At 26.1% G+C, this 25199-nt stretch overlaps 4 protein-coding genes across 4 annotated transcripts in view; 1 reads left to right on the forward strand and 3 right to left on the reverse strand.

Moving 5' to 3' along the window:
• Positions 1 to 512: 512 nt before the first annotated feature.
• On the forward strand, positions 513 to 15107 carry LOC117172682 (39S ribosomal protein L40, mitochondrial). The gene is made up of 5 exons (XM_033360817.1): positions 513 to 651; positions 1201 to 1287; positions 4856 to 5026; positions 8836 to 9034; positions 14931 to 15107. Exons 1-5 carry the CDS (start codon positions 620 to 622, stop codon positions 15048 to 15050), a joined length of 609 nt encoding a protein of 202 aa, XP_033216708.1. The 5' UTR covers positions 513 to 619; the 3' UTR covers positions 15051 to 15107.
• A 2893-nt stretch (positions 15108 to 18000) lies between these two features.
• Positions 18001 to 18512, reverse strand: LOC117173714 (putative uncharacterized protein DDB_G0271982). Its single transcript, XM_033362356.1, has 2 exons — positions 18438 to 18512; positions 18001 to 18363 (listed from the first exon to the last, which is right to left on the reverse strand). Exons 1-2 carry the CDS (start codon positions 18510 to 18512, stop codon positions 18001 to 18003), a joined length of 438 nt encoding a protein of 145 aa, XP_033218247.1.
• LOC117173715 (UPF0329 protein ECU05_1680/ECU11_0050-like) lies at positions 18352 to 19058 on the reverse strand (the record flags this gene model as incomplete). Its single annotated transcript, XM_033362357.1, is given in 1 exon segment — positions 18352 to 19058. A coding segment is annotated over 1 exon segment (246 nt), but the record flags the coding sequence as incomplete, so codon positions are not given.
• Positions 19048 to 25199, reverse strand: part of LOC117172289 (E3 ubiquitin-protein ligase AMFR-like) — a 26834-nt gene continuing 20682 nt past the window's right edge. The window contains exon 4 of the mRNA XM_033360046.1: positions 19048 to 19665. Coding sequence (XP_033215937.1) covers positions 19170 to 19665 — 496 coding nt within the window. The 3' untranslated portion in view covers positions 19048 to 19169. The remainder of the gene's footprint in view (positions 19666 to 25199) is intronic.

A 25199-nucleotide genomic window follows, 5' to 3' on the forward strand; every position in this document is an offset into this window, starting at 1 on the left:
TTATTTTTAACACTTAATACTAAACAGTCGACTTTCTTAGAAAAAAGACGAATGTTTAATATCTGAGCTTCTAACCAAATAGTCGAATCTTAAACTAAAAAAGAAAAAAGCTGAACCAAACACTTGAATTTTTTATTGAAATTATCAATTTTCAGTCAAATAAATTGATTTTAAACTAAAAATAAAACAAATTTTCAACAAAATTGTTACATTTTCTACCAAACGGATGCATGTTCAATTAAAAAAATGAATTTTGAATAAAATTGTTCAACGTTCAACGAAGTAATTTTTTTTTTTAAAGTTGGCTTTCAACGAAATTTTTTAATTTTCAAAACAAGTAGTAGAATTTTTTTCTTTTAAAATTAACATTTAATTCTAAAAAAACTAATTTTTAACAATAACTAAATGGTTAATTTTTTTGCCAAAGAGATGCATGAGCAATTGAAAAAGTAATTTTTAACATTTTTTAACATAAAACGAGATTCAAATTATAAATTTTGCGCGACAGCACATGCGCACATCCTATTCTCGTATTTGCCGTCTGCTAATCGCAAAAAGGGAATGAAGAGATTTGTTTATATTTATTATTAATTAAGGTGACAATTATCATCAGGCGATCATGTTTTCAGGGATTTTATCCTCTCTATCAAGGTAAGTAAATCACATTCTGTTTTCAGCCTCATGTTTTTCTAGCATCTTAATTTTTAGGTCTTCCAACATAACCTATAAAAGGTCAAAATTTTCAGTTTCAATTATACATCGATTTCCTTGGTAAAAATACATTTTTGATGATAATATATGATTATAGCCCTAAATTGAACACTAAATTTAGCCTCTTTGTCATCTATAAATCGGATTTGTTACATGAAAGAATGATGACTTCGTTTTTAGGTTATGATTATCAATATTTGCTTCTGCAATAAAATTATATTTCTTTTTTGTAATTATTTCACTCATCTGATCTTTTTCATTAAAATACTTTTAACTGAATCAACAAATGTTGCAACATTTTATTTGATTGACTATTAAAGACTGAAGAAGTCCCCTTTACTTTCATTTATAATGCTGGATTCGAAGTGACTGCTCCGAATTTGTTTCATTTGTTCTACTAAACTAACTAAACATTAAAGGGCTTTTAATTTAGATTTTAGAAAAGTATTTTTTATTCGGGAAGTTTCAAGTCTTCGTATTTTTCGATAGATTATCGATTGGAAATGTAGCAGGAACAGCGAGGAATTTTACCACCAATTCTCTTCCTCTTTATTTTAAGGCAACGGAACCTCTTTGGTAAGGTTTTTATCTTATTCCTACTATTCTTATTTTATTGTCAAATAATATTTCATTCTTAAAAAACTATGGATTTTCTTTCTATAATTTTTACAAATATTTCAAGATGTCGAATTTTTATTTTAAAAATACGAATTTTCAACGACAAAAAAACAGGTAATTTTTTAAACCAAAAATATGGGTAAAAAAAGGTTGATATTTGATCAAAAAGTTGAATTTTCATCTGAAAAAGACGAATTTTTCTACCAACAAATTTTACTTTTTTGTTTTTGAATCAGTTCAAATTTAAGAATTTACAGATTTTTACGTTAATAATTAAACTGCAATCAAACAAATATAAACACCTGATTTAAACTTTATAAACTATTTTCAATTTAAAATAAATTTCAAAATTATATATTCAAATTAAAAACTTTTATTAAATTAAACATTTTTTTGTTTAGTCTAAAATATGAATTTTTGTTATAAAGAAAAATAACAATGACTTAATATTTAGAAATATTTGATTTTTCATGTAAAATCAGGATTTATAAATCAAATATTTAAATCTAAACAAAAAATATTAATTTACAAGTAAAATGATTGAACTTTGATGAAGAAAAAATTTAGAAGCTTTTTAAAATATATGAAAGGCTTCAAAAGAAAAAATAACATTTTCTTAAGATTCCTAGGAAAAATGAAAATGACATTCTATTTTAAAAAATTAATTTTATGACAATATTTAAAAAGATTTCCGAAATTGCCAAAAATGAATCTGGAATATTTTAAGGAAGTCTTTTTTATTTTTCGGAATGTAAAAAAATTTTGGGAAGATTTTTAATAATTTAAAAAGATTTTTAGAAGTTCGGCCAAAATTACATTTAAAATTTAAATAAATTAAAAAACTTAGACGTTTCAAGATTTTGAAGCTTTCTAAGGGTTTTAAAACTATTTAAAATGAAAATAAGTTAACTTTTAATTTAAGAAGTGTTCAGTTTATTAAAAAGTGTAATCGTTCAATTTTTAATTGAACATATATTTTAGAAATATTTTTTTTGAAGATTTATGTTTTTAGTTAAAAATCTTTCTCTTTGGTTGAAAGTTGAACTATTTTGTAAAAAACTCATATTTTTGGTTTATAAATTTAATTTATCTTCGAAGACAATTCAGTTCTCATTCTTTATTTTAAAAAACATTTTATAAACATTTTAAAATGTTTTAAAAACATTTTATATTTCGATGTTAAAAATTCAAACTGAATTTTTTTGGTAAAGATTTGTCTTTTTAATTAAAAAATATGGCTATTTTAGTTTAAATTGCATCTTTCTTGGATAAAAATGCAACTGTTTGATTGAAAATTCCACAATTTGCTTAAATTTATACATTTTGGTAACAATTTCAACAACTGGATTGAAATTTGTACTGCTTTGTTAAAAAAGTATTTTTTTTGTTGAAAATTTATCTAATTGGTGGAAAATTTGTATTTTTTTAATATAAAATTAATCTTCTCAGTTAAAAATTTATCCCTTTGCCTCAAACTTGAGCTATTTTGTGATATATTCATATTTTTGTATTGCATACAATTGTTTTTGTTTAAAATTATAAAATTTTTTGCTTAAAACATCTTTGAAAATTCAACTACCTGGTTGAAAGTTGAACTACTTTGTTAAAAATCAATTTAATTTGTGAAAATTCATCTTTAAAGTGGAAAATTTAACCCATTTTTTTAAACTAGTAATATAAATATTCTATTATTGGTTATAAATTTATATTTTTAATTTAAAATTGAACTTTTCTATCAAAAAATTCAACTATTTGTTTGAAAATTCCTATATTTTTTTTAGGGCTGAACTATTTTGTTGAAAATTTGTCTTCTTTGGTTGAATCCAACTGTTTATTATTTCAAATTAAAATAGTTTTTCCTTGAAATATTAAGAATTATAAGCTTCTTTGAAAATGAATCTTCGTCGTGATTATTCAAGTAGATGGTTAAAAATTATACTATTACTTTCAAAAATTAACTGCTTCTTTAAAAAAAAAATTTTCTGTTATAAATTAATAATTTCGGTTTAAAAGTTAAACTATTTTCTTGGAAAATTAATGATTTTCATAGAAAATTTACCTTTTCTGGTCGAAGAATCATCTTTTTGGCTGTAGATTAAACTATTTTGTTTAAATTTTTTTCTGGTTCAATTTAGCTGGTCGACAATTCATTTTTTTTAAATTACATTGTTTAATCTGAAAATTTAACTATTCCATTTTACTGGAACCCTTATTTTTTAATAATCATCATTTTGGTTGATGATTCAACCATTTTGCTAAAAAGTTGTGTTTTTTAGTTGAATTAAAAACTAAAAACCACGAATTTTGAATAAAATAGTTGAATCCTCAACCGAAATGATGATTTTTCAACAAATAAGATTAATTTTCTGCTTAAAAAGACGAATTTACACCAAAATAGTTGAATTCTGAACTAAACAGTTGAATTTTCATAACAAAAAAACAAGTGTTGAACTAAAATGGAATAGTTACATTTTCCGATTATAAAATTAAATTTAAAAAAATAGATTTTCTAGCAGTTAAATTGAACCAGAAAAGACGAATTTTTAACAAAATAGTTGAATCTGCATCCAAAAAAATGAATTTAAAAAAAAGAATAATTTTCTACCCGAAAATGGCGAATTGTCAACCAAATAGATTAATTTTTGCAGAAAATAGATGAACTTTTAAATCGACATTATGAATTTATAAAAAAAAAAATAATTTTCTACGCAGTATTTAATTTTTCAAATAAATATTATATTTTTTAACCATATAGTTTAATTTTTACTAAGAAGATGTATTTTCAACAAAATTGTTGCATTTTTTACCAAAGAAGATGGTATGTATAAAGATATTAAATTTTGCAAAAAAAGGAATTTTTTCTACAAAACAATTAAATTTTCAACCGGAAAGTAAGAATGTTTAACAAAAATTTAATTTTCATATATTTGCTTTAATTTTCTACCAAACTGTTAAATTTTCAAGCCAAAAATACGAATGTTCGACAACTATTTTGTGGAAAAATAATGTATTTTGTTCAAAATTTGTCTTTTTGAGCAGAAAATGAATTTTATTTTATGAAAAATCATCATTCCGGTTGAAGACTCAACTATTTTGTTCAAAATTCGCCTTTTTTATTTGAATTAAGTAATTCGAAAATTATTTTGTTTGTCTAGAAATTAATTTTTTTATCTGGAAATGTACCTAAATATTTAATTTTTAATTAAAAACTTATATTCTTTATTGAAAAATGTATATCTTTTTATCAAAAATTATTTTCTTTATTTTCGTTCCTTTTGTGGGGTAAGATAATTATTTTATTTTACTTATTTCACATTTTTTCAGATTTTTAAAAAGAGTTTGTAACTTTTCATGGAAAAATGTGAAAGATATAAGAAAAAATTATTATTTTCTAGAAAAATAAATTTAAAAATGTCTAATACATTATTTTCAATTATGGTACTGTAAAAGGGGATAATTCTATATGTATCAAAGTTTAATTTTTTATGTTATTGACAAAATTTGCACTTTTCTTTCAAAAATGAAGGGCCGAACCTATGAAGAGGAAAAGGAGACTTGATCCGCAGATTTTAAAACGCAGAGTTGAGAGGAGGAAAAAAAAGATCGAAAGAGCGATTAAAAGGTTGACAAAAATCGCCAAGACGCCGAAACCAATTTTGGAAATGGAAATACCACCAGTGATCTATAAGGAGAAGAAGTAAGAATCTGATAATAAAATTCAAATCTGAATAATTAAAAATTGAAAACTTATAAATAATAATAATTTCTTTATTCAAAGCGATTAAAATTTCACAATATTAAGTCGAAAACTAAGTTGAATGTTTTCAAGTCAAAGCTTCTGAAGTTCTAAAATTTTAAATTGTTATTATATAAAAAAATTATTACTTAATATTAAAATTGATCAGACAACTTTTTTTCTTATACAACAAATTCACCGTCATTTTCACCGTTCAAAGTGGACAAATATTCAATTATAAAACTTAAAAATTGAATTATTCTTTTTTTTCAACTCTCAAACCAAAATAATTTTAAATGGAAAGCATGTAAAATGAAAAACATAAAAAAAAGTTGTGCTACGGAACGTTGAAACTTATTAAATTGTTAATTATAGTTTTATAAATTTAACCATTTTCATTCTAATTGAAAAAGTTTTTAACTTCGTTTAGTATTATTTTTCGTTCTTGAAATATTCCAATCAAATATTTTTTAATTTTAAATAATTAATTTCGAGAAAGTTCAAGATATTAACTTAAAATTAAAAAAAAAGAAATACAAAAAAAGATTTCTGCAATTCTAAATTTGAAATTGCACAATTTTAAGCCTTTCAATTCGAAATTGAGTTTTTTTAGTTTATTTAAAAATTGTCAATACCCTTGAACATTTTCAAATAAAAAATAATTAAGTTTTTAATGCCTATTGCTAAAATCTTCCGATGTTAAAGACTTGAATATGACAAAATTATTTAATCACAAATTCTTTATACTGAAAATGAAAATTCAAACTGAAACCAAATAATTTGGAATTTTTTAAATCTAAAATTATTAAATATGAAACTGGCTGAAATTGAAACGGGATGACTGAAAAATCTAGAAAAATAAAATTCCCATCAGAAAATTGCTGAATTATAACATATCTGATCTAGATAATTTCCGAATTGAAACAATTGAAAGTATTTTGATAAATATTTATTTATTAAAAATACAGCAATAAAATTATTATCTGAATTTAAAATAACGATAATTGAAAAAAATATATTTCTGCGTGAATCTTTTTCTCAATTCAAAAACAATTAATTTTCCAATTCGGGAATTTCTTTTTTCGTACATTTTATTAACCGGCAATTTTATTATTTGAAAATTTTATTTTCGGGAATGTGATTGTTCGTGAATTTTATTATACGCAAATTTTATTATTCGTAAATTTCCAATTCTGTAAGATAATATACTATTCGGGAATTTTTTTATTGGTGAAGTTTCCAAATCGGGAATTTTATTTTTCGGAAATTTTATTATTCGGGAATTTTATAATTCAGGAATTTAATTATTTGGAAATTTTATTAATCGAGAATCTTATTGTTTAGGAATGTTTATTATACGAAAATATTATCATACGGGAAATTTCCTATTTGGTAATATTATAAACTATTCAGGAATTTTATTATTCGAAAATTTTCCAATTCGGAAATTTCATTTTTCGTAAATTGTATTATTCGAGTATTTTATTATTTGAAAATTTTATCATACACTAATTTTATCATTCGAAAATTTTCAATTCTGTAATATTATAACCTATTCCGGAATTTTTTTATTCGGGAAGATTTCACCTCGGGAATTTTATTATTAGGAAATTTTATTGTTCGGGAATTTTATTATACGCAAATTTTATTTTTCGGAAATTTCCAATTCGGTAATATTATAAACTATTCGGGAAGTTTTCTATTCGGGAATTGCATTATTTGCTAATTGTGTTATTCGGAAATCTTATTCTTCGGGAATTTTAATCTACACAAATGTTATTATTCGGAAATTTCCAATTCGGCAATATTATAAACTATTCTGGATATTTATTATTCGGAAATTCTTTTTTTTCGGGAATTTTCCAATTTGGAAATTTTTTTTACAAATTTTATTTTCAGGAATCTTATTGTTCTAGAATTTAATTTTCCGCAAATTTTATTATTCCGAAATTTCCAATTCTGTAATATTATAAACCATTGTGGAATTTTGATATTCGGGAAGTTTTCAATTCGGAAAATTGATTATTCGCAAATTTTATGTTTCGGAAATTTTATTTTTCGGAAATTTTATTGTTCGGGAATTTTATAATTCTGGAATTTTATCATCCAGAAATTTCAGTTTTTAGGAATTTTATTATTCGAGAATCTTATTCCCCGGAAAGTTTATGATACGAAAATTTTATTTTTCGGGAGATTACAAATTCGGTAATATTATAAACTATTCGGGAATTTTATTATTAGGAAAGTTATCTTTTTAGGAATTTTATTATTCGCTAATTGTATGTATTATTCGAGACTTTTCTAATTCGGGAATTTTATTTTTTGAACATTTTATTTTCGGGAATCTTATTGTTCGAGAATTTAATTCCGCGCAAATTTTATTATTTCAAAATTTACAATTCTGTAATGTTATAAACTATTTGGGAAACTTTCAATTAGGGAATTTTATTATTCGAAAATTTTGTTATTAGGAAATCTTATTGTTCGGAAATTTTATTATACGCTAATAGTATGTATTATTGGAGACTTTTTCAATTCGGAAATTCTATTTTTTGCAAATTTTATTATTCAAAAATCTTATTGTTCGGGAATTTTATTATACGAAAATGTTATTATTCGGAAATTTCCAATTCTGTAATATTATAACCTATTCGGGAAGCTTTCAATTCGGGAATTTTATTATTCGGGAATTTTATTATTTGAAAGTTTTGTTATTCGGGAATCTTGTTGTTCGAGAATTTTATCGTACACAAATTTTATTTTTCGCAAATTTCCAATTCGGCAATATTATAAACCATTCGGGAATTTTATTATTCGCTAATAGTATGTATTATTGGAGACTTTTCCAATTCGGGAATTTTATTTTTTGCAAATTTTATTATTCGGAAATCTTATTGTTCGGGAATTTTATTATACGAAAATGTTATTATTCACAAATTATATTATTCGGGAACTTTATTACTTGAATGTTTTGTTATTCGGGAATCTTGTTGTTCGAGAATTTTATTATGCGCAATTTTAATTTTTCGCAAACATCCAATTCCTAAATGTTATGAACTATTCGGGAGTTTTATTATTCGAAAATTTTGTTATTAGGGAATCTTATTGTTCGGGAATTTTATTATACGCAAAAATTTTTTTGCGAAAATTTCCAATTCGGTAATATTATAAACTATTTGGGAATTTTATTATTCGCTAATTGTATGTATTATTCGAGACTTTTCCAATTCGGGGATTTTATTTTCGAGAATCTTATTGTTCGGGAATTTAATTAAGCGCAAATTTTATTATTTCAAAATTTACAATGCGATAATATAAGAAGCTATTTGGGAAGCTTTCAATTCGGGAATTTTATTATTCGAAAAAAAAATTTAATTTTTCGCAAATTTCCGATTCGATAATATTGTAAACTATTCGGGAATTTTATTATTCGGGAAGCTTTCAATTCGGGAATTTTATTATTCCCTAATTGTATGTATTATTGGAGAATTTTCCAATTCGGGAATTTTATTATTCGCAAATTTTATTATTCGGCAATTTTATTATTTGACAATTTTATTATTCGTAAATTTTCGAAATAGGAAATGTTCTTTTTCGTGATTTTTCAATCGTCCCATTGAAACCAAATATTTAGAATATTTAAATCTAAAATTATTAAGTATAAATCTGACCTTCAAGGGTTTCAATCAGAATTTTTGCAATTTTGAAAGATATTGAAAAGAAAATTATCCTGAGCTTGTTTAATATTTATTTAAAAATTCTTTTTTCAGAATACGAGTTCGCAACTTACCTCCAGTTCCTCCCGAAATTGCAGAACAGAGGATACTTTTACAAAAGGAATGGTCTCACTACAAACTCAAGCAATATCGACAAGATATGTTAACTCTGGAAAGTATTCAAAATTCTCAGGAAAAAGCGCTCAAAAATCTTCGAGAAGAATCTGAGGAACTTTATCAAGCAGCTATTCAGGTGCGTCCATTTCTGACAATTTTACCATGAATCATTTTAATTAATTCAAATTTGTAATTAATATTTTAATACTTTTAAATCAGTATTGTAGAACTAAAATGCTTAGAAATCAATTTAAACTGTAGTGTTTAGGATTGAAGAATTTTAAACGGAAACCAGTGTTCACAGGCTGAAATTCCAGGGGAAATAGGGATTAGGTACGAATTTCGAACAAAAAAGTTAATAACCATCCAAGCAAGAAGATTTTTAACAAAAAAGTTGAATTTTCATTTTAAAAAATTATGTTTAGATCGAACAGTTATTTACAACCAAATATTTGAACTTTCAAGCAAAAAATAAGAATTTTCTGCCAAATAGTTAAATTTTTAATCCAGAAAGACGAATTAAAAAAAAAAATTCAGAAAATATGAATTTCGAATTTTAAACAAGAATTTTTTATCAATAGACGAATTTTCGGCCGAAAATGATGAGTTTTTAACAAAGTAGGTGACTTTTCCACTAGAAATAATCAAGTTTCTACGATAAATGGAACGGTTAAATTTAGAGTTTGAAGAATTAATTTACAAAAACAAAAATGAATTTTCAAGCAAATAGTTAAATCTGTAACTAGTAAAATTACCTTTAACAAATCGAATTTTTATCAAAACAGTTCAATTATCAAATTTAAAAAAAAAACGAATTTGCAACCAAATAATTAAATGTGTAGTAAATTAAATTTTCAAAAAATTCAACTTTCCCCCAAGTATTTTCAACTGAGATTAATGTTCTATCAAAATACACGAGTTTTTAATAAAATACATGAATTTTCAACAAAAAATGAAGCATTAAATTTTTCAGTAAAAGAAATGGAACGAATTTTCCACAAGAAAGTCAAATTTGTAACTACTAAAATGAATTTTTAACAAAGTTGTTAAATTTTAAAACAAGTTGTTACATTTTTAACTAAAATTTGCCAGCCAAAAATGTAATTTTTAAATTTTCAGTTAAGAAAATTAATTTTCAGCCAGAAAAGCTAGTTTTAAACTAAATATTTCAACCTTCAACCAATGAAATGAATTTTTAAGAAATTTGTTTAGCGATGTATTGAAATTTTCTACCAAGAAGAATAATTGCTGAAAAAATGAATTTTCCAGAAAGTAGTTAAATCCTAAACCAAATTTATGAATTTTCAAACCAAAAAGGCAAATTCTCTACAAAATAGTTAAATTTTGAACCCGAAAGAATGAATTTTCAACCAAAAAGTAAATTTTTAACTAAATAATGGAATTTTATTAAAAAAATCATTGAATTTTCAAACCAAAACGACGAATATTTAACCAAATTACTGAATTTTTAATTTAAAAAAAGTTCAATTTCAACCACAAAAATGATTTTTCAACGAATACAATTAATTATTAATAAATAAGTGGACATTCAATGCACCAATCTTTAACCAAATAATTGAATTTTCAACCAAAAACGATCCATCCAAACGAAAAATGGAATAATTAAATTTTGAGTTTAGAAAAATAATTTAAAATAAAAAAGACGATTTTTCTACGAAAATATTCTTCCAATAAAATGAATTTTCAACAAAGTTGTTTAATTTTTAACTAGGTATTTAGACTTTCGACCAAAGAGCTTATTTTTTAACCAAAAAAGTATAATGAATTATTCAGAAAATAGTTCAAATTTCAACAAAGTGGTTGAATTTTCAACAAAAAAAGGTCAATTATCAACCAAAAATAGAACACTTAAGTTAAAAACAGGTTATTTTTTAATCAAACAGTTCCATATTTAACCGAATTATTAAATTTTCAAACCAAAAAGTTCATTATTTTTCTTAATAGTGAATTTTTCTAGAAAAATAATTCAACTTTATATCCAGAAATTTAAGCAAATCACAAAACCATTTTTACAACAAAAAACAAAAAAATTGTAAAGATGCATTTTAACTAACAATGGAATAGTTATATTTTTAGTTAACAAATTAATAGTTGAACAACAACAAACAATTTTTCAACAAAAATAGTTGAATTTTCAACTAAACACAAATAATTTTTAACGAGAAATATCAATTTTCAGCCAAAAATGAAAACGTAAATGTTTCAGTTAAAAAAATTAATTTTCCACTATATAAGAACAAATTTTCAAAAAAAGTAAATCGGTTTTCAACCAATAACATGGATTTTTAACCAAATAATTCAACGTTCAACCATGGAGTTAAATTTTCAAACCAAAAAGACCAATTTTCAAATTTGGAGATAAATTAACTTTCTACTAAAAACAAACTAATTTTTAATAAAAATAGATTAATCTTTATCTAATAAAATGAATTTTTAACAAACAATTTGAATTTTTTGATCAACAAAACGATAAATTTTCAACTAAAAATGAAATCATTAAGTTTTCAGTTAAATTTTTTTAAAAGAAAGTAGTTTAAATTGAAACCCAGTAGTTGGATTTGGAACGAAAATCTCAATTTTTAGCCAAAAATGGAAAACTTAAAGTGTCAGTTGAGAAATTTAATTTACAAATCTTTGAATAATAAAAGTAATTTTAAACAATATAGTTCAACTTTCAACCAATTAGTCAAATTTTTTATGAAAATAGTTGAATTCTTCACAAAATAGTTGAATTTTCAACAAAGTAGTTAAATTTTCCACTAAAAACGAATAATTTTGAAACAGAAATGAAATAGTTAAATTTTCAATTAAAAAATTAATTTTCTGCCAAAAAGACGATTTTTTTTTAAATACATGAATTTTCAATCCCAAAGTAGTTGTTTCAACTATAAACGATTAATTTTCAAATAAAAATGGAATAATTGAATTTTTAGTTTAAAAAAAAAAGTAATTGTCAACTAAGCAAAGGACGAATTTTCAACTAAATAAATTTTTCCTCAACAAAATGAATTTTTCACCAAGTAGTTCAACTTTCAACCCAGTTGTTGAATTTTGAACCAAAAAAGATAAATTTTTAGCTAATAATAAAAAAGTTTATGTTTTATTTGAGAAATTTAATTTACATCCACAAAAACGAATTTTCTGTAAAATAAGCAAATTCTTTTGCACTAAAATGAATTTTTAACAAATTTGTTCATTTTGCAACCAGATTAATAAATATTATTTAAAAAATGTGTGATTAAAAAAAAGGCGAACTAAATGTGTTGTATTTTCAACTAAAAAATATCAATTTTCTACCAAAAATGGAACAATTAAATTCACAGTAAAAAATTAATTTTCAGGCAAATAGTGGAATTTTTAACTAAAAACGATCCATATTTTACTAAACATGGAACAGTTCAAATTACAGTTAAAATAATTAATGTTTAACCAAAAAAAGAACGCATGTTCAACAAAAAAAGTTAAATGTGTAACCAATAAAGTACATTTTTAAAAAAGTAGTTAAACTTTCAACCAAATAGTTGAATTTTCAACTAGACATGATCAATTTTGAATCAAAAATTAAATATTTAAATTTTCAGTGAAACAAAAAAATAATTTGAATCAGAAAAACGAATTTTGAACTAAATAGTTCAATCTTCAACCAATAAAATGAATTTCGACTACAAAGACAAATTCTCTACGAAATTGTTGAATTTTGAACCCGAAAAATTTGAATTTTCAATCAAAAAGTTAATCATTTCAATCAAAGAGATGAATCTTCAACTAATAAAATTAATTATTAATAAAGTAGTGAACTTTAAACGAATAAGTTGATCTTTTAACCAAGACGATTAATTTTCATTTCAAAAACCACAAGTTTTCAACAAAAAAAAAATTTCAATTAAACAGTGGAATTTAAAAATAAAAACGATTCGTTTTACATTAAAAATGTAACAATTAAATTTACAGTTTAAAATTAAAAAAAATTAAAATTCTGAACCGAAGAATGAACTAAATAAATAAATTTTCAAAAATTTCAACTTTCCCCCAAGTATTTTCAACTGAGAATAATGTTTTATCAAAACATACGAATTTTGAATAAAATACATGAATTTTCAACTAATTTTATTATTCGAGAATTTTATTATACGAAAATTTTTTTATTCGGGAATCTTATTGTTCGAGAATTTTATTATAAAATATATCTTATTATAAATAAATGAATAAAAAATGGAACAGTTAAATTTACAGTAAAAATAATTAGTTTTCAACCAAAAAAAGAACGCATTTCCGACAAAAAAGTTAAATGTGTAACCAATAAAATACATTTTAAACTAAGTAGTTAAACTTTCAACCAAATAGTTGAATTTTCAACTAGAAATTATCAATTTTGAATCAAAAAATGAATATTTTAATTTCCAGTAAAACAAAAAATTAATTTTCAAACAGAAAAATGAATTTTCCAAAAAGTATTTAAATCCTCAACCAAACTGTTGAATTTTCAGACTAAAAAGGCAAATTCTCTATAAAATAGTTGAATTTTGAACCCGAAAAATTGGAATTTTCAAACAAAAAGTTCAGTTTTAACTAAATAGTGAAATGTTCTAAAAAAATAATTGAATTTTAAAGCTAAAATGATGTTTTTATAACGAAAAATTTAAATTTCAACCAAAAAGATGAATCTTCAACAAATAACATTAATTATTAACAAAGTAGTGAAGTTTGAACTAATTAGTTGATCTTTTAACCAAGTAGATTATTTTTATTTCCAGAAAAGACCATTTTTCAACAACAACAAAAAACCCAAATTTTTAACCAAATAGTGAAATTTTCAACTAAAAACGATCCATTTTCTATTGAAAATTTAACAGTTAACTTTACAGTGAAAAATATAAATCCTTAACTCACAAAAGAATGAATTTTCAACAAGAAAGTTAAAGCTGTAACCAGTCTAATAAATGTTTAACAAAGTAGTTAACCTTTTAACGAAATAGTTGAATTTTCAACTAAAAACGACCAATTTTTAACTAAACATGGAACAGTTAAATTTTCAGTAAAAATAATTAATTTGCAACCAAAAAAAGAACGCATTTTCAACACAAAAGTTAAATGTGTAACCAATAAAATAAATTTCTAACAAAGTAGTGAAACTTTCAACCAAATAGTTGAATTTTCAACTATAAATTATCAATTTTGAATCAAAAGTGGAATATTTAAATTTTCAGTCAAACAAAAAATTCATTTAAATCAGAAAAACGAATTTTGAACTAAATAGTTTAATCTCCAAACAATAAAATGAATTTCGAGGAAAGTTGTTCAACCAAGTAATGGAATTTTCTAACAAAAAGTTTAATTATGTAAAGAACCAAAAAAGAAGATCCAAAATGTATTTAAATCCTCAACCAAATTGTTGAATGTTCAGACTAACAAGGCAAATTCTCTACGAAATAGTTGAATTTTGAACCTGAAAAATTTGAATTTTCAACCAAAAAGTTCATTTTTACCTAAATAGTGAAATATTCTACAAAACCAGTGGAATTTTGAAACCAAAAAGATGAATTTTTAATCAAAAGTTTAAATTTCAACTAAAAAGATGAATCTTCAACTAGTAAAATTAGTTATTAATAAAGTAGTAAACTTTAAACCAACCAGTTGATCTTGTAACCAAGAAGATTTATTTTCTTACCAAAATAGACAAGATTGCGAGAAAATAATTAAATTTTCCGCCAAATACTACACTTTTTAAACAAAATAAATATATTGTGATCCAAAAATATAAAAGTACTATTCTTAACTAGAAGGTACGAATTTTTAACCAAAAATAGTTGAATTTTCGTATTGGGTTCTATTCATTCAGTTTGCATTTAATCGGAAAAAAACGAGAAAAGGGAAAATATTTTGAAAATAGGGTTAAAAAAAATGAGTAAAGAGGAGAATGGAAGAGAGTGTGAAGTCTGGGGAACTCTTAAATAATTTTTTTTTACCATTTTTTTACAAATTCAACTAATTTTAGACCTTTCTTTTTTTAGTGCGATACTTCATTTTTGACTCACGAAGTTCGCGGGCCAACTTTCACCCCAGCAATTGAAAATTACGAGTGTCCGGATGGTGATTACGTAGACGTGACGAAAAAATACGAGGGAGAATAAATAAAATTTACTCAAAATTGAGTTAGATAGGCAATAAAAAGATTTTTGTTAAATTCACTGAACTTCTTTATTCACTCAGGTAAAAAACGCGGTAAATATATACAAATACGACGTACAAATAATCCATTCAATTAAATGAAATTCAAGAAACTTAGAAATTAAAATTAAAGTAGAAATTAAAATTAGAAACAAAGGCTAAACTAAAAATTGGGGATTGAAAAATGATTTCTACACAATTTCAAAGCTTTTTTTCACACGTAAATATTTTTGGACAGAAAAAAAAGATCTGTTTAAATTCATATTGAAATCAGAAACTGGAGGAACTTTTGAATTTTGTTTTTTGTAGAAAAAGAGGGTTAGAAATTAAGAAAAAAAAGGTTTAGGAAAAACAAATGTTTCTGTTATCACAGCGTATTTCTAAGGAATAAGTCGTGAGAATTGATCAAAGTGAAGCAGAAGATTGGAAAGATCAGTGTAGTCGCAAAAATCGAATTTTCAAAATACCCTGACCATTCATATTTAACAAAATTGAAATTTATTATATGTTCTTTTGAATTAAAAAAAATGCAAAAGAAAAAAATTCGAATTAATGGGAAAAAATAAAAAATATTCACCAAGATTGAAGGCGAATAAACAAAATTTATTGAACTCAGTAAGTCTGAAATCAATTTAGAAAAATTCAAGGTAATTTAAAAGAATTTGATGCAAAGCCTAAAAATTGAAGGTGAATTTAAAAGAAAATTCCAAAAGAATTGCAAAAAGTACTTGAAAATCTCTTGAATTCTTTGAAACCCTGAGAAATCTCTCATTTTTTGTAAATAAATTCTTTGAAAATCATTAAAATATTATAAAATCCCGTAAAATTCTAAAAAATCTGTCGATTTTTTCAAAAATTCTGAAAAATTTATTTAAATACCTACACGTTTTTTTTAAATATCATAAAACTTTATAGGTTTTGTAAAATTATTCTATATCTTGCGAAATTCTAGAAAGTATCTTTTAAAAATACACAAAAAGCTTTTAAGTTATTTAGAATCTCTTCAAATTATTAAAATATATTGAACATTCTGCAAAGTATTTCAAATAATTTGAAATCCATCAAATTGTTGAAATCAATTACAAATTCATTGGAATCTTTTCAATTTCCCTGAAATATTTGAGATTTTTGAAATCCTTGAAACTTTTTAAAGTTCTTGAAAATTCCTTAGAAGATTTAAGAATATCCAAATATTATTTTAAATATTTGGAATACTTTCAAATTATTAAAGTCTATTTCAAATTCCTTGGAATCTTTCAAAATTCCATCAAACATTTCAAATCTGCTGAAATATCTTGAAATTACTGAAATCAATCAAAAATGCCATGGAACGTTTCAAAGTTCTTAAAAATGACTTGGAATTTTCAAAAATTCTTGTAAAAATAACGGAAATCTAAAAAAAAATCTCTAAAAATTATTGAAAACTTTTGAAAATTCCTAGGATTCTTTTAAAAGTGCCAAAAAAATATTTCAAATCCTTTAAAAGATTTGTTAAAATACCTTGAACATTTTTTATGCTTTTACAAAAGCGTTGGAATCTTTTAAAATAACATAAGACATTAGAAGTATAGTTTGAAATATTTTTAAATCTCTTGAAACTTTTCAAAGCTCTTGGAAAGGAATTGGAATATTTTCAAATATCCTTAAATATTCCAAATCCTTTTAAATTCCCTTTAATTTTGTGAATCTCCTGAAAATTTTTTGTAATTATTTTTAAATTCCCAAAAATATTTTTAATCTTTTAAAATCTTTTGAAATCCCTTGAAACTTTTAAAAGCTTTTGAAATTTTTTTTTTCACTTAAAATCAATAAACTTCTTGAAAATCGCCTATAATTTTGGAAATCTTTTAGAAATTCCCCGAAATTTTTTTAAACTGTGGAAAATATGTCAAAGCTTTTGAAATCTCATACAGAATCCCGTAAAATTAAGTGAAATTACAAGAAATATGATGTCTTCAAACCCTGAAAATTGATTACAATACCTTGAGACGTTTTAAAATTCCTTAAAATTGTTTAAATCCTCGGAAATCTTTTAAAACTCAAATTTCAGGGAAATTCTTTAAAATCCCTTAAACAAATTTTTAAATCTTAAAATTCCTTAAAAGTTTATTAATCTCTTCATAATTCGTTGTTATTTTTCATAGTATCCTAAAATATGTATAATATTTAGAAATCCGAGGATATTTCTTGAAATTCTGACATATTTATTAAAATACCTAAAATATCCTAAAATATTTCAAATCCTTAGAAATCCTTTGAAAGTTTAAAATTTTTTTTGAAAATTCCTTGGAATCTCTAAAAATATTCTAAAATCTTTAAAATCCTTAGAAATCCCTTTAAATTATTGAAATCTCTTTAGAAACTTTAAAAATGCTCTAAAATTTCAGTAGGTTTATAGGAATGCTTCTTACAGTAATTCCCTGACTTATGTGGTATTTTTTCAGAATCCCTGAATACCTGACCAACATTTTTTTTCTTTTCCTTGAATTACAGGTTTTCCATGACCTGCGACTACTCTGATCCTCCAGATGGAGAAGAATCCTCCCTTCTCTTTCCCCTCCTTATCATTGTGTTCACTCTTGAAATCTGGTGTAAAAAACTTTTGTAAATATTTGTGAAATGGTTTCGAGTAGTCAATCCTATGTGCAGGTGAATCTCCCTTCCTTCTTCGCCTCCTTCTATTCCTCCTCCCTCTTAATCTTCTCCTTCGCCTCTTTCGTCTTCTTTTATTCCTCCTCTTCCTCCTCCTCTTCCTATTCCTCCTACTATTCCTCCTCCTTCACCTCCTCCAATTCGTCCTCCGCCTAATTATATTCCTTCTTCTCATGCGCCTTCTCCTCCTTCTCTTTATCCTTTTCCTTCTCCTTCTTCGTCTCCTTCTATTCCTTTCCCTCATTCTTCGCCGAGTTCGCCTCATTTTATTCCTTCTCCTTCGCCTCCTTCTATTCCTTTGTCTTCAACTCCTTCTCTTTCTCCTCCTTTTCTTTCTCTCCCTTCTTTTCCTCCTTCGCCTCCTTCTCCTCCTCCTTTGTCTTCATTATTCCTTCTCCTCCCCCTCATTCGCTTCATTCTATTCCTTCCCCTCCTTCGCCTTGTTCGCCTCCTTTTATTCCTTCCCCTCCTACGCCTGCTTCTATTCCTTTGCCTTCTCATCCGTCTCTTTCTCCTCCTTTTTTTCTCCTTCTCCTCTTCCTCATTCGCTTGCTCCTCCACCTTGCTCCTCCACTCTTTTTCCTCTTTTCGTTTCTCTTCCTCCTTCTCCTCATTTGAATCTTTCTATTCCTTTTTCTCCTCTTTCACTGCCACCTTCTATTTGTTTCCTCCTACTCCGCCTCCTTATATTCCTTCGCCTTTCTCTCTCTCTCTCCTCCTTTTTTCTCCTCCTTCTCTTTCTCATTCTTTTGATCCTTCGTCTCCTTATTCATTTTCTCTTTCTCCTTCTCCGCCCGTTTCTATTCCCTTTCTTTTTCTTTCTCCTACTCTTTCTCCCCCTCTCCTTTCTCCTCTTTTTCTTTTGCCTTCTCTTTCTCCTCCTCATCCTTTGCCTCTTTCTATTCCTTCTCCGCCTTCTTCTTTTCTTCCTCCTCCTTCTTCGCTTCCTTCTATTTTTTTTCCTCCTCCTCTTCCGCCTCTTTCTATTTCTTCTCCCCCTCCTTCGGCTTCCTCCCTTTCTCCTCCTCCTTTTGTTTTCCCTCTTTCTCTTCCTCTTGTTCCTTTGTCTCCTTTTATCCCTTCTGCTTCTTCTCTTTCTTTTTCTCCGCCCGTTTCTCTTCTTTTTCCTTTTCTTTTTCCTCCTTCTCATCCTTCGCCTCTTTCCATTTCTCCTTCTCCGCCGTCCTCTTCTTCTCTTTCTCCTTCTCCTTAACCATCTTCTATTCCTTTTCCTCCTCCTTCTTCTCCGCTCTTTCCTCCTTCTTATCCTGCTCACTCTTGAAATCAAGTGTAGAAGGCTTCGTCAAATCTTCGTGAAATCATTGTGAATGTTAGTGAAATCGTTTGAGTAGTCAATCCCTCGGGGAACTATGAAAATTTTGTCATTGTCATTAATTTCTCAGTCTCTTAAAAAAATCGCCTGCCCTTCTTCAATCAAACTTTAATTCTCGTTTGCACATTGGACACTTGTCGCTGGTTTTGAGACACTGTCTCAGACAATCGGCATGAAAAAGATGATGACAAGGAGTGACTCGAGCTTTGCTCATCGCAAAAAGACAAACGGCACAAACGTCGTCGAACCTTTCGATCTCCTCGCTTGTGGCTTTCCTGTACCTGTTAAGAATCTGCCTCTCTTTTTGGAGGACAGATCCGGAATTTCGGATAAGTTCCTTGGTCCTGAGGAAGACGTTTAGATAGCTAACGACGAGGAGGAATCTCCAGGGTGCAGTGGGGAGGAGAATCAGGGTGAAGAGAGAGGACATCATTATTGTGAAGCAATGAAGAATAACTGGAGCATACAGATTCTCGATGTTCTCGAGTACTTCTAGTTGCAGGAAGACGAGGATTCCTGGGAACATCTCGACAAAGACCTTTTCCGTGGCTGAGTAGTAGAGCCAGGTGATGATCGTGTAGAGAGTCGACGGTCTGAAGAGAACAAAAACGAAATTAATTCCAGTTTCGGTCTAAAGAATGTATCAGTTGCGAAATGTACAGTGTCGCGACATGACCGAGACCGAATCCATTTCAAATCTAGCAGGGCCCTACACTTGAAATCGCAGAATCTCTCGAGAGCCAAATATATTGTTTTTTTAGAGGAAATTAGGCGATACGTATTTTTCTGATTTGCGAACAGAATTTTTGCTTAAAAGTTATGCATATTTGAATTTTGTGCATTGTTTTTCACAAAAGCCGATTTTTTTTAAACCTCTATAACTTTTTAACTTGTACTTTGATAATGAAGACATCTTGTAAGTTTGATGCTTGCTAAATAACTTTTATTCCACAGTCGACCGAAATGGCCATCTTTTTCCCCTGAAAATAGGGGCGAAAGTAGCATATATTTCCTGCCAATTGCATTTGCGGGGTGAAAGTAAAATTTGCGGGGCTAAAGTAAAATCAGCGCGGCGAAAGTAAAATTAGCGGGGCGAAAGTAAAATTAGCGGGGCGAAAGTAAAATTAGCGGGACGAAAGTAAAATTTGTGGTGCGAAAATAAAATTAGCGGGGCGAAAGTAAAAAGTAATCAATCAGAATTCGAGGCGCGAACAAAGCTATAGAAAAATGCGTTGGACCCGCTTTTCAGGGCCAAAAGGTGACCACGGTCGAGAGTGGAATAAAATGCTATATGCAACACGGGACGAAAGTAGACAAAAATCTGCTCCTTTCGCCTCTTTTTGCATAATGTACTATTGTACCCAGGAGAATTATTTTTTGTTACAAAAGAATTTTCTACTTTTTCTAGGAAATAATGATAGATAAGAAAAAATGTTTAAATAAAACTTTGCACGTCTGAAAAAGTTCTATGAAAAACGTCTCTTGTTCTTTTGCGATATTTTTCAAAGTTCACGAAAAAATTGAAAAACTACATTTTTAGAGGAAAAAAATGGTCCCAGCCTCAAAAATGGTTTAGCCCGCATGCTGTTACTGCGATGCCCTTCTTTTATCAGTAGAAACTTGAGAGAAAAAATTTAGAGAAATAAGAAAGGTGAGGTTTTCCTTAAATTATACTTTTTTTAGGTTTTCAAAATTTAAAGAAAATAATAAAAAAGATTTTCTAAAAAAGTCTTATCTTTTTTATATTTCTGAATATTTTTTTAAAGTTTTTTACTGATGAAGGAAAGGAATCTTATCAGCATCATGTTGTCTAAACTATTTTTGAGGCCAGGAGATATTTTTTCGTTTAAAGCTATAGTTTTTGAATTTTTTGCGTGAACTATGAAAAATATCGTAAAAGAGCAAGTGACATTTTTCATAAAACTTTTTTAGACATGCAAACTTTTATCTTAACATTTTTTCGTACCTATCATTGTTTCCAAAAAAAGTAGAAAATTCGTTTGTAACAAGAAAGAATTCCCCTGGCAACAAAAGTTATTTAGCGAGCATCAAACTTACAAGATATCTTCATTATCAGAGTGCAAGTTCAAAAGAAATTGACAAAAAATTAAAAGGTTGATTTTTTTAGATTGTACTCAAAAAGAAAATAATAAATATCTCAATTAGCCTGAAAGTTATAGAGGTTTGAAGAAAAAATTTCGGGTTTTTTGAAAAACAATGCACAAAATTCAAATACGCATAACTTTTTAGAAAAAATTCGATTTGCAAATCAGAAAAATACGTATGATTTAAAATGGATTCGGTCCCGAGAAACCGGATGTTTTTTTGCAATTGATTTTTTTCTGACAGTCGCTTCTTAACAATTTTTGGAAAAAAGATTGCATTTTAATAAATGACAGCTTATTTTTCCGGGAAAACATTCTCTACAACTCGACTGTTTCTAATTTTGAAAATAACTAAATAATCTTAAAATATAATTATTTGTTTTAAAATTTTTTTCTTACAAAAAATTGTTTTAACGTTTTCAGCCAGATAAAAATCTGCTTTCAAAATTGGAAACAGTAGAGTTGTAGAAAATTTTTTCCCGGAAAAAATAAGCTGTCTTTTCTTAAAATGCAATCCTTTTTTCAATTTGATGAGAAGCGACGGTCAGAAAAAATCAATTGCAAAAAACATGGTTAAAATCAATGCTTTTTTTGTGAATTTTAATATTTTTCATGACAAATCATGTTTTTTGTTTTAAATGACATCAGTTATAATATTTTTATTCTTAACATCATAGAAAAACTTTTTTTTATTTATCTGACTTTTGGCACAACTGCAATAATTAAAAACCCGTGGGGAGTTTCACTATTTTAATAATTTCGGTCAATTAAGAAAAGTGATTTCTACTTTATGTAATCTCGCAGATTTTTCACATTCTCTTAGTTTAATTTAATTATTGATAATCGAACTGATGATATTTCAAACTTATAGAAACAATGTTTTTCCAATCGAAATTGAACTATTTTGCTAAAAATCCTTTTTGGTTGAAAATTGATATTTTAAACTTAAAAATTAAAATAGTTCGAAAATTTATCTACTTTTTCAAAAACCCGCCTTTTTGTAGAAACTTATTCTTTTTGGCATAAAATTCAACTATTCCAGGTGAAGATTTATTTATTTATTTTATTATTATTTTATTTTTATATATTTATTTTATTTTTTTATTGTTCAAAATTGATCGTTTATCATTCAAAATTCAATAATTTGGAGAAAATTAAAGTATTGAATTGAAAATTCACGTTTTTGTTTTGAAAAAGCGTTTTTTTTTGTATAAAATTATATTTTTCTTTGCAGGTTGATCCTCTTGTTTAAAAATTCTTTTTCTTGGTCGAAAATCTAATAATTCCACATAAATAATTATCATTTTAGTTCAAAATTCATTTTTTAGGTTAAAAATAAATTTATTTGGTTAAAGTTACACTCTTTTAGTTAAAATTAATTTTTTTTTAGATGAAGGTTCATCGTTTTAACTAAAAATTCTTTTTTTTTTTAAATGAGCTGTTTGAATAAAACTGTTTTTTTTATTTAGATGTTTTTTGGTTGACAATTATTTTTTTAAACTGAAAAGGTAACTATTATTCCATTGAAATATTTAATAATTTTAGTTAAACATTCGTCTCTTTGGATGAACATTAATTTTTTGAATAAAAATTTAATTATTCGATTATTGACTGAAAAATCATCTTTTTAATAGTTGAAAATTCATCCTTTTGGAATAAATTAATCTTCGTGGTTGGAAATTAATCTTTTTGGTAAAAAATTCAATCATTATAGTTATAGATTCATAATTTCATTAAAAAACTAATCTTTCTGGTTTAAAATTCAACTATTTTCGGTAAATATTTACAATTTTATTTGAAAATTTATCACTTTGTTTAAAAATGTAACTATTTTTTTAATTTATATTTTTGTATGAAAAGAAATATTGTTAAGTGAAAATTTAACTTATTCCAATTAAATATTAAATATTTTTACTTGAAAATTCATCCGTTTGATTAAACATGCATTTTTTTACATAAAATTTAATTATTTAAGTTTCCGTTGACAATTTATCTTTTTTAGCATAACTTAATTTGTTGTTGAAAATTCAATTATTTTAGTTGAAGATAGTTATGTTTCAGTTGAAAAATCTTATGTTTAGTTTCAAATTAATTTTTTAACTAAATTTGATACTATTCCATTTTCGGATGAATTTTTTTATTTTAGTTCAGAATTCAGCTATTTGTTTGAAAATGTTTGTTCTTTAATTAAAAATTGTTATATTTTGATGAAAAATTGTATTTTTGGTAGAAAATTTAAGTTTTCCAATTAAATATTTACCATTTTAGTTAGAAATTCATATTTTTGGTTTAAAATTTTACTATTTCAGTTAAAGATTCATAATTTTATTTTAAAACTCATCACTGGTTGAAAATGGAACTATTTTGTTGAAAATCCGGTTTTTTCCAATTTAATTTATTTTGCAATTTTTTGCTATTTTCTGTTAAACAATGTTTAGAATGAACGTCGTGAATCAAAATAAATGTTCGCATTTTCGGAAAATATGTATATTTTACTTTTAGTTGACCGGGAAAATTGAAAAACTTGACCGCGAAAATACCGGAAAATAACCGGGAATTTTAAATCGTTCGCTAAATCGCCACCGTGATTTAGAAAAGTATTTTCTACTTTACCTACAGTTGCAGGGCATATGAGGCATACAAGCAATTTTTGACATAGAACACAAATTTTTAAAAAGAAATAAAACTAGAATTTAGAAGATATTTTTTATTTCAAAATTAAACTTTTATTTTGAAAGTTCATGTAATTTGTGTAAAATTAATTTTTTTGTAGAAAATGAATCCTTTTGGTTTCAACTATTCAACTATTCCACTAGATGATTCATCATTTTAGTTGAAAATTTATCAGCTTGGTTGAAAGATAATTTTTTCTCGTTCAAAATTTAAAAATTTGGATGTAAGTTTTTCTTTTTTAATTGAAAATTCGCATATTTTGTTTTTAAAAAACTACTTTTTTGGTAGAAAATCAACTTTATTTTGTAGAAAATGATTTTTTTTAAGTTCATCTCTTTGTTTAAAAATTCTTCTTTTTGGTTTAAAATTCGAGTATTCCAGTTAACCTTTAAACGGCCAAAACGCCACTACCGGGACACTGCTTTTCAACGGCCAATAACTAAGACTATACGACACTAGAAAAAATTGAGACACATATATTTTTATTGCTTAAGATCTCCTCTTTCCGACGGTGCCAATGAAATTCCTCAAAAAATTTATTTATTATCCCAAAATGCAGTTTAAACAAAAAAAAAACGTGATTTTTCGTGCCTATTTTTTTTTGTGAACCATTTCCAAAGCTTTTCGAGTCTGTAATTAACCTGGAATCTCACTAACCGGTGGAATCAATGTCTAAACTTTGAGAATCCATGGTTCAAAGATCGATTTTTCGTTTTAGTATTTTCAAAATGGCGTCTTAACGGCAAAATTTTTGTGAAAACATTCATGAATTTTTTTACAATAAACGATGCGCTTTTCGGAAAAATCATCAAAAATAAAAGTTCTTGTAATCAGCCAAGGAATACGCCTGAATTTTTTCGAAGCGTTTTGAGCAGAATTTTGGATTTTGCATATAAACAATTTTTGCAAAATTCAAAATTTTGCTCAAAACGCTCCGGAAAAATTCAGGCGTATTCCTCGGCTGATTACAAGAACTTTTTATTCTTAACAAATTTTCCGATAAGCGCATAGCTTTTCAATAAAAAATTTCCAACGACTCCGTAACCTTTATTGCACTCTGACATCAAACCACACCTTCACCGCATTGTCATCCTGGGAATTTTCGAGTACACCCAGCAAAAAAAAATGACAAAGCGTAAAGCCTCAAAAATTGCAACAAACTCCGAATCGGAATGGGATTCCGATGAAAATGATGAACGTATCATCAAACCTAATCCAGATTACTCTGGCTCTGATGGAGATAATTGATCAGATGACGAGAATTCGGGATCGGAATTTCCCAGACCGAATGTATCATATAGATCTGTTTTCCATAACTACACAGCATCTCAAAAACAATTGGAATTTGT

This window comes from Belonocnema kinseyi, chromosome 5, assembly GCF_010883055.1.
Source record: "Belonocnema kinseyi isolate 2016_QV_RU_SX_M_011 chromosome 5, B_treatae_v1, whole genome shotgun sequence".
Lineage (NCBI taxonomy): Eukaryota > Metazoa > Arthropoda > Insecta > Hymenoptera > Cynipidae > Belonocnema > Belonocnema kinseyi.

What these genes read in the sequence shown, in the direction of transcription:
- LOC117172682 (XM_033360817.1), top strand. Translation starts at nt 620, where the DNA reads ATGTTTTCAGGGATTTTATCCTCTCTATCAAG. An exon ending in ATTTTATCCTCTCTATCAAG is followed by an intron (nt 652 to 1,200) that starts GTAAGTAAATCA and finishes ATTTTTCGATAG; the next exon opens with ATTATCGATTGGAAATGTAG. An exon ending in AAGGCAACGGAACCTCTTTG is followed by an intron (nt 1,288 to 4,855) that starts GTAAGGTTTTTA and finishes TCAAAAATGAAG; the next exon opens with GGCCGAACCTATGAAGAGGA.
- LOC117173714 (XM_033362356.1), bottom strand. Translation starts at nt 18,512, where the DNA reads ATGAATAAGGAGACGAAGGATCAAAAGAATGAGAAAGAGAAGGAGGAG. An exon ending in GAGGAGAGAGAGAGAGAAAG is followed by an intron (nt 18,364 to 18,437) that starts GCGAAGGAATAT and finishes AAAAAGGAATAG; the next exon opens with AAAGATTCAAATGAGGAGAA.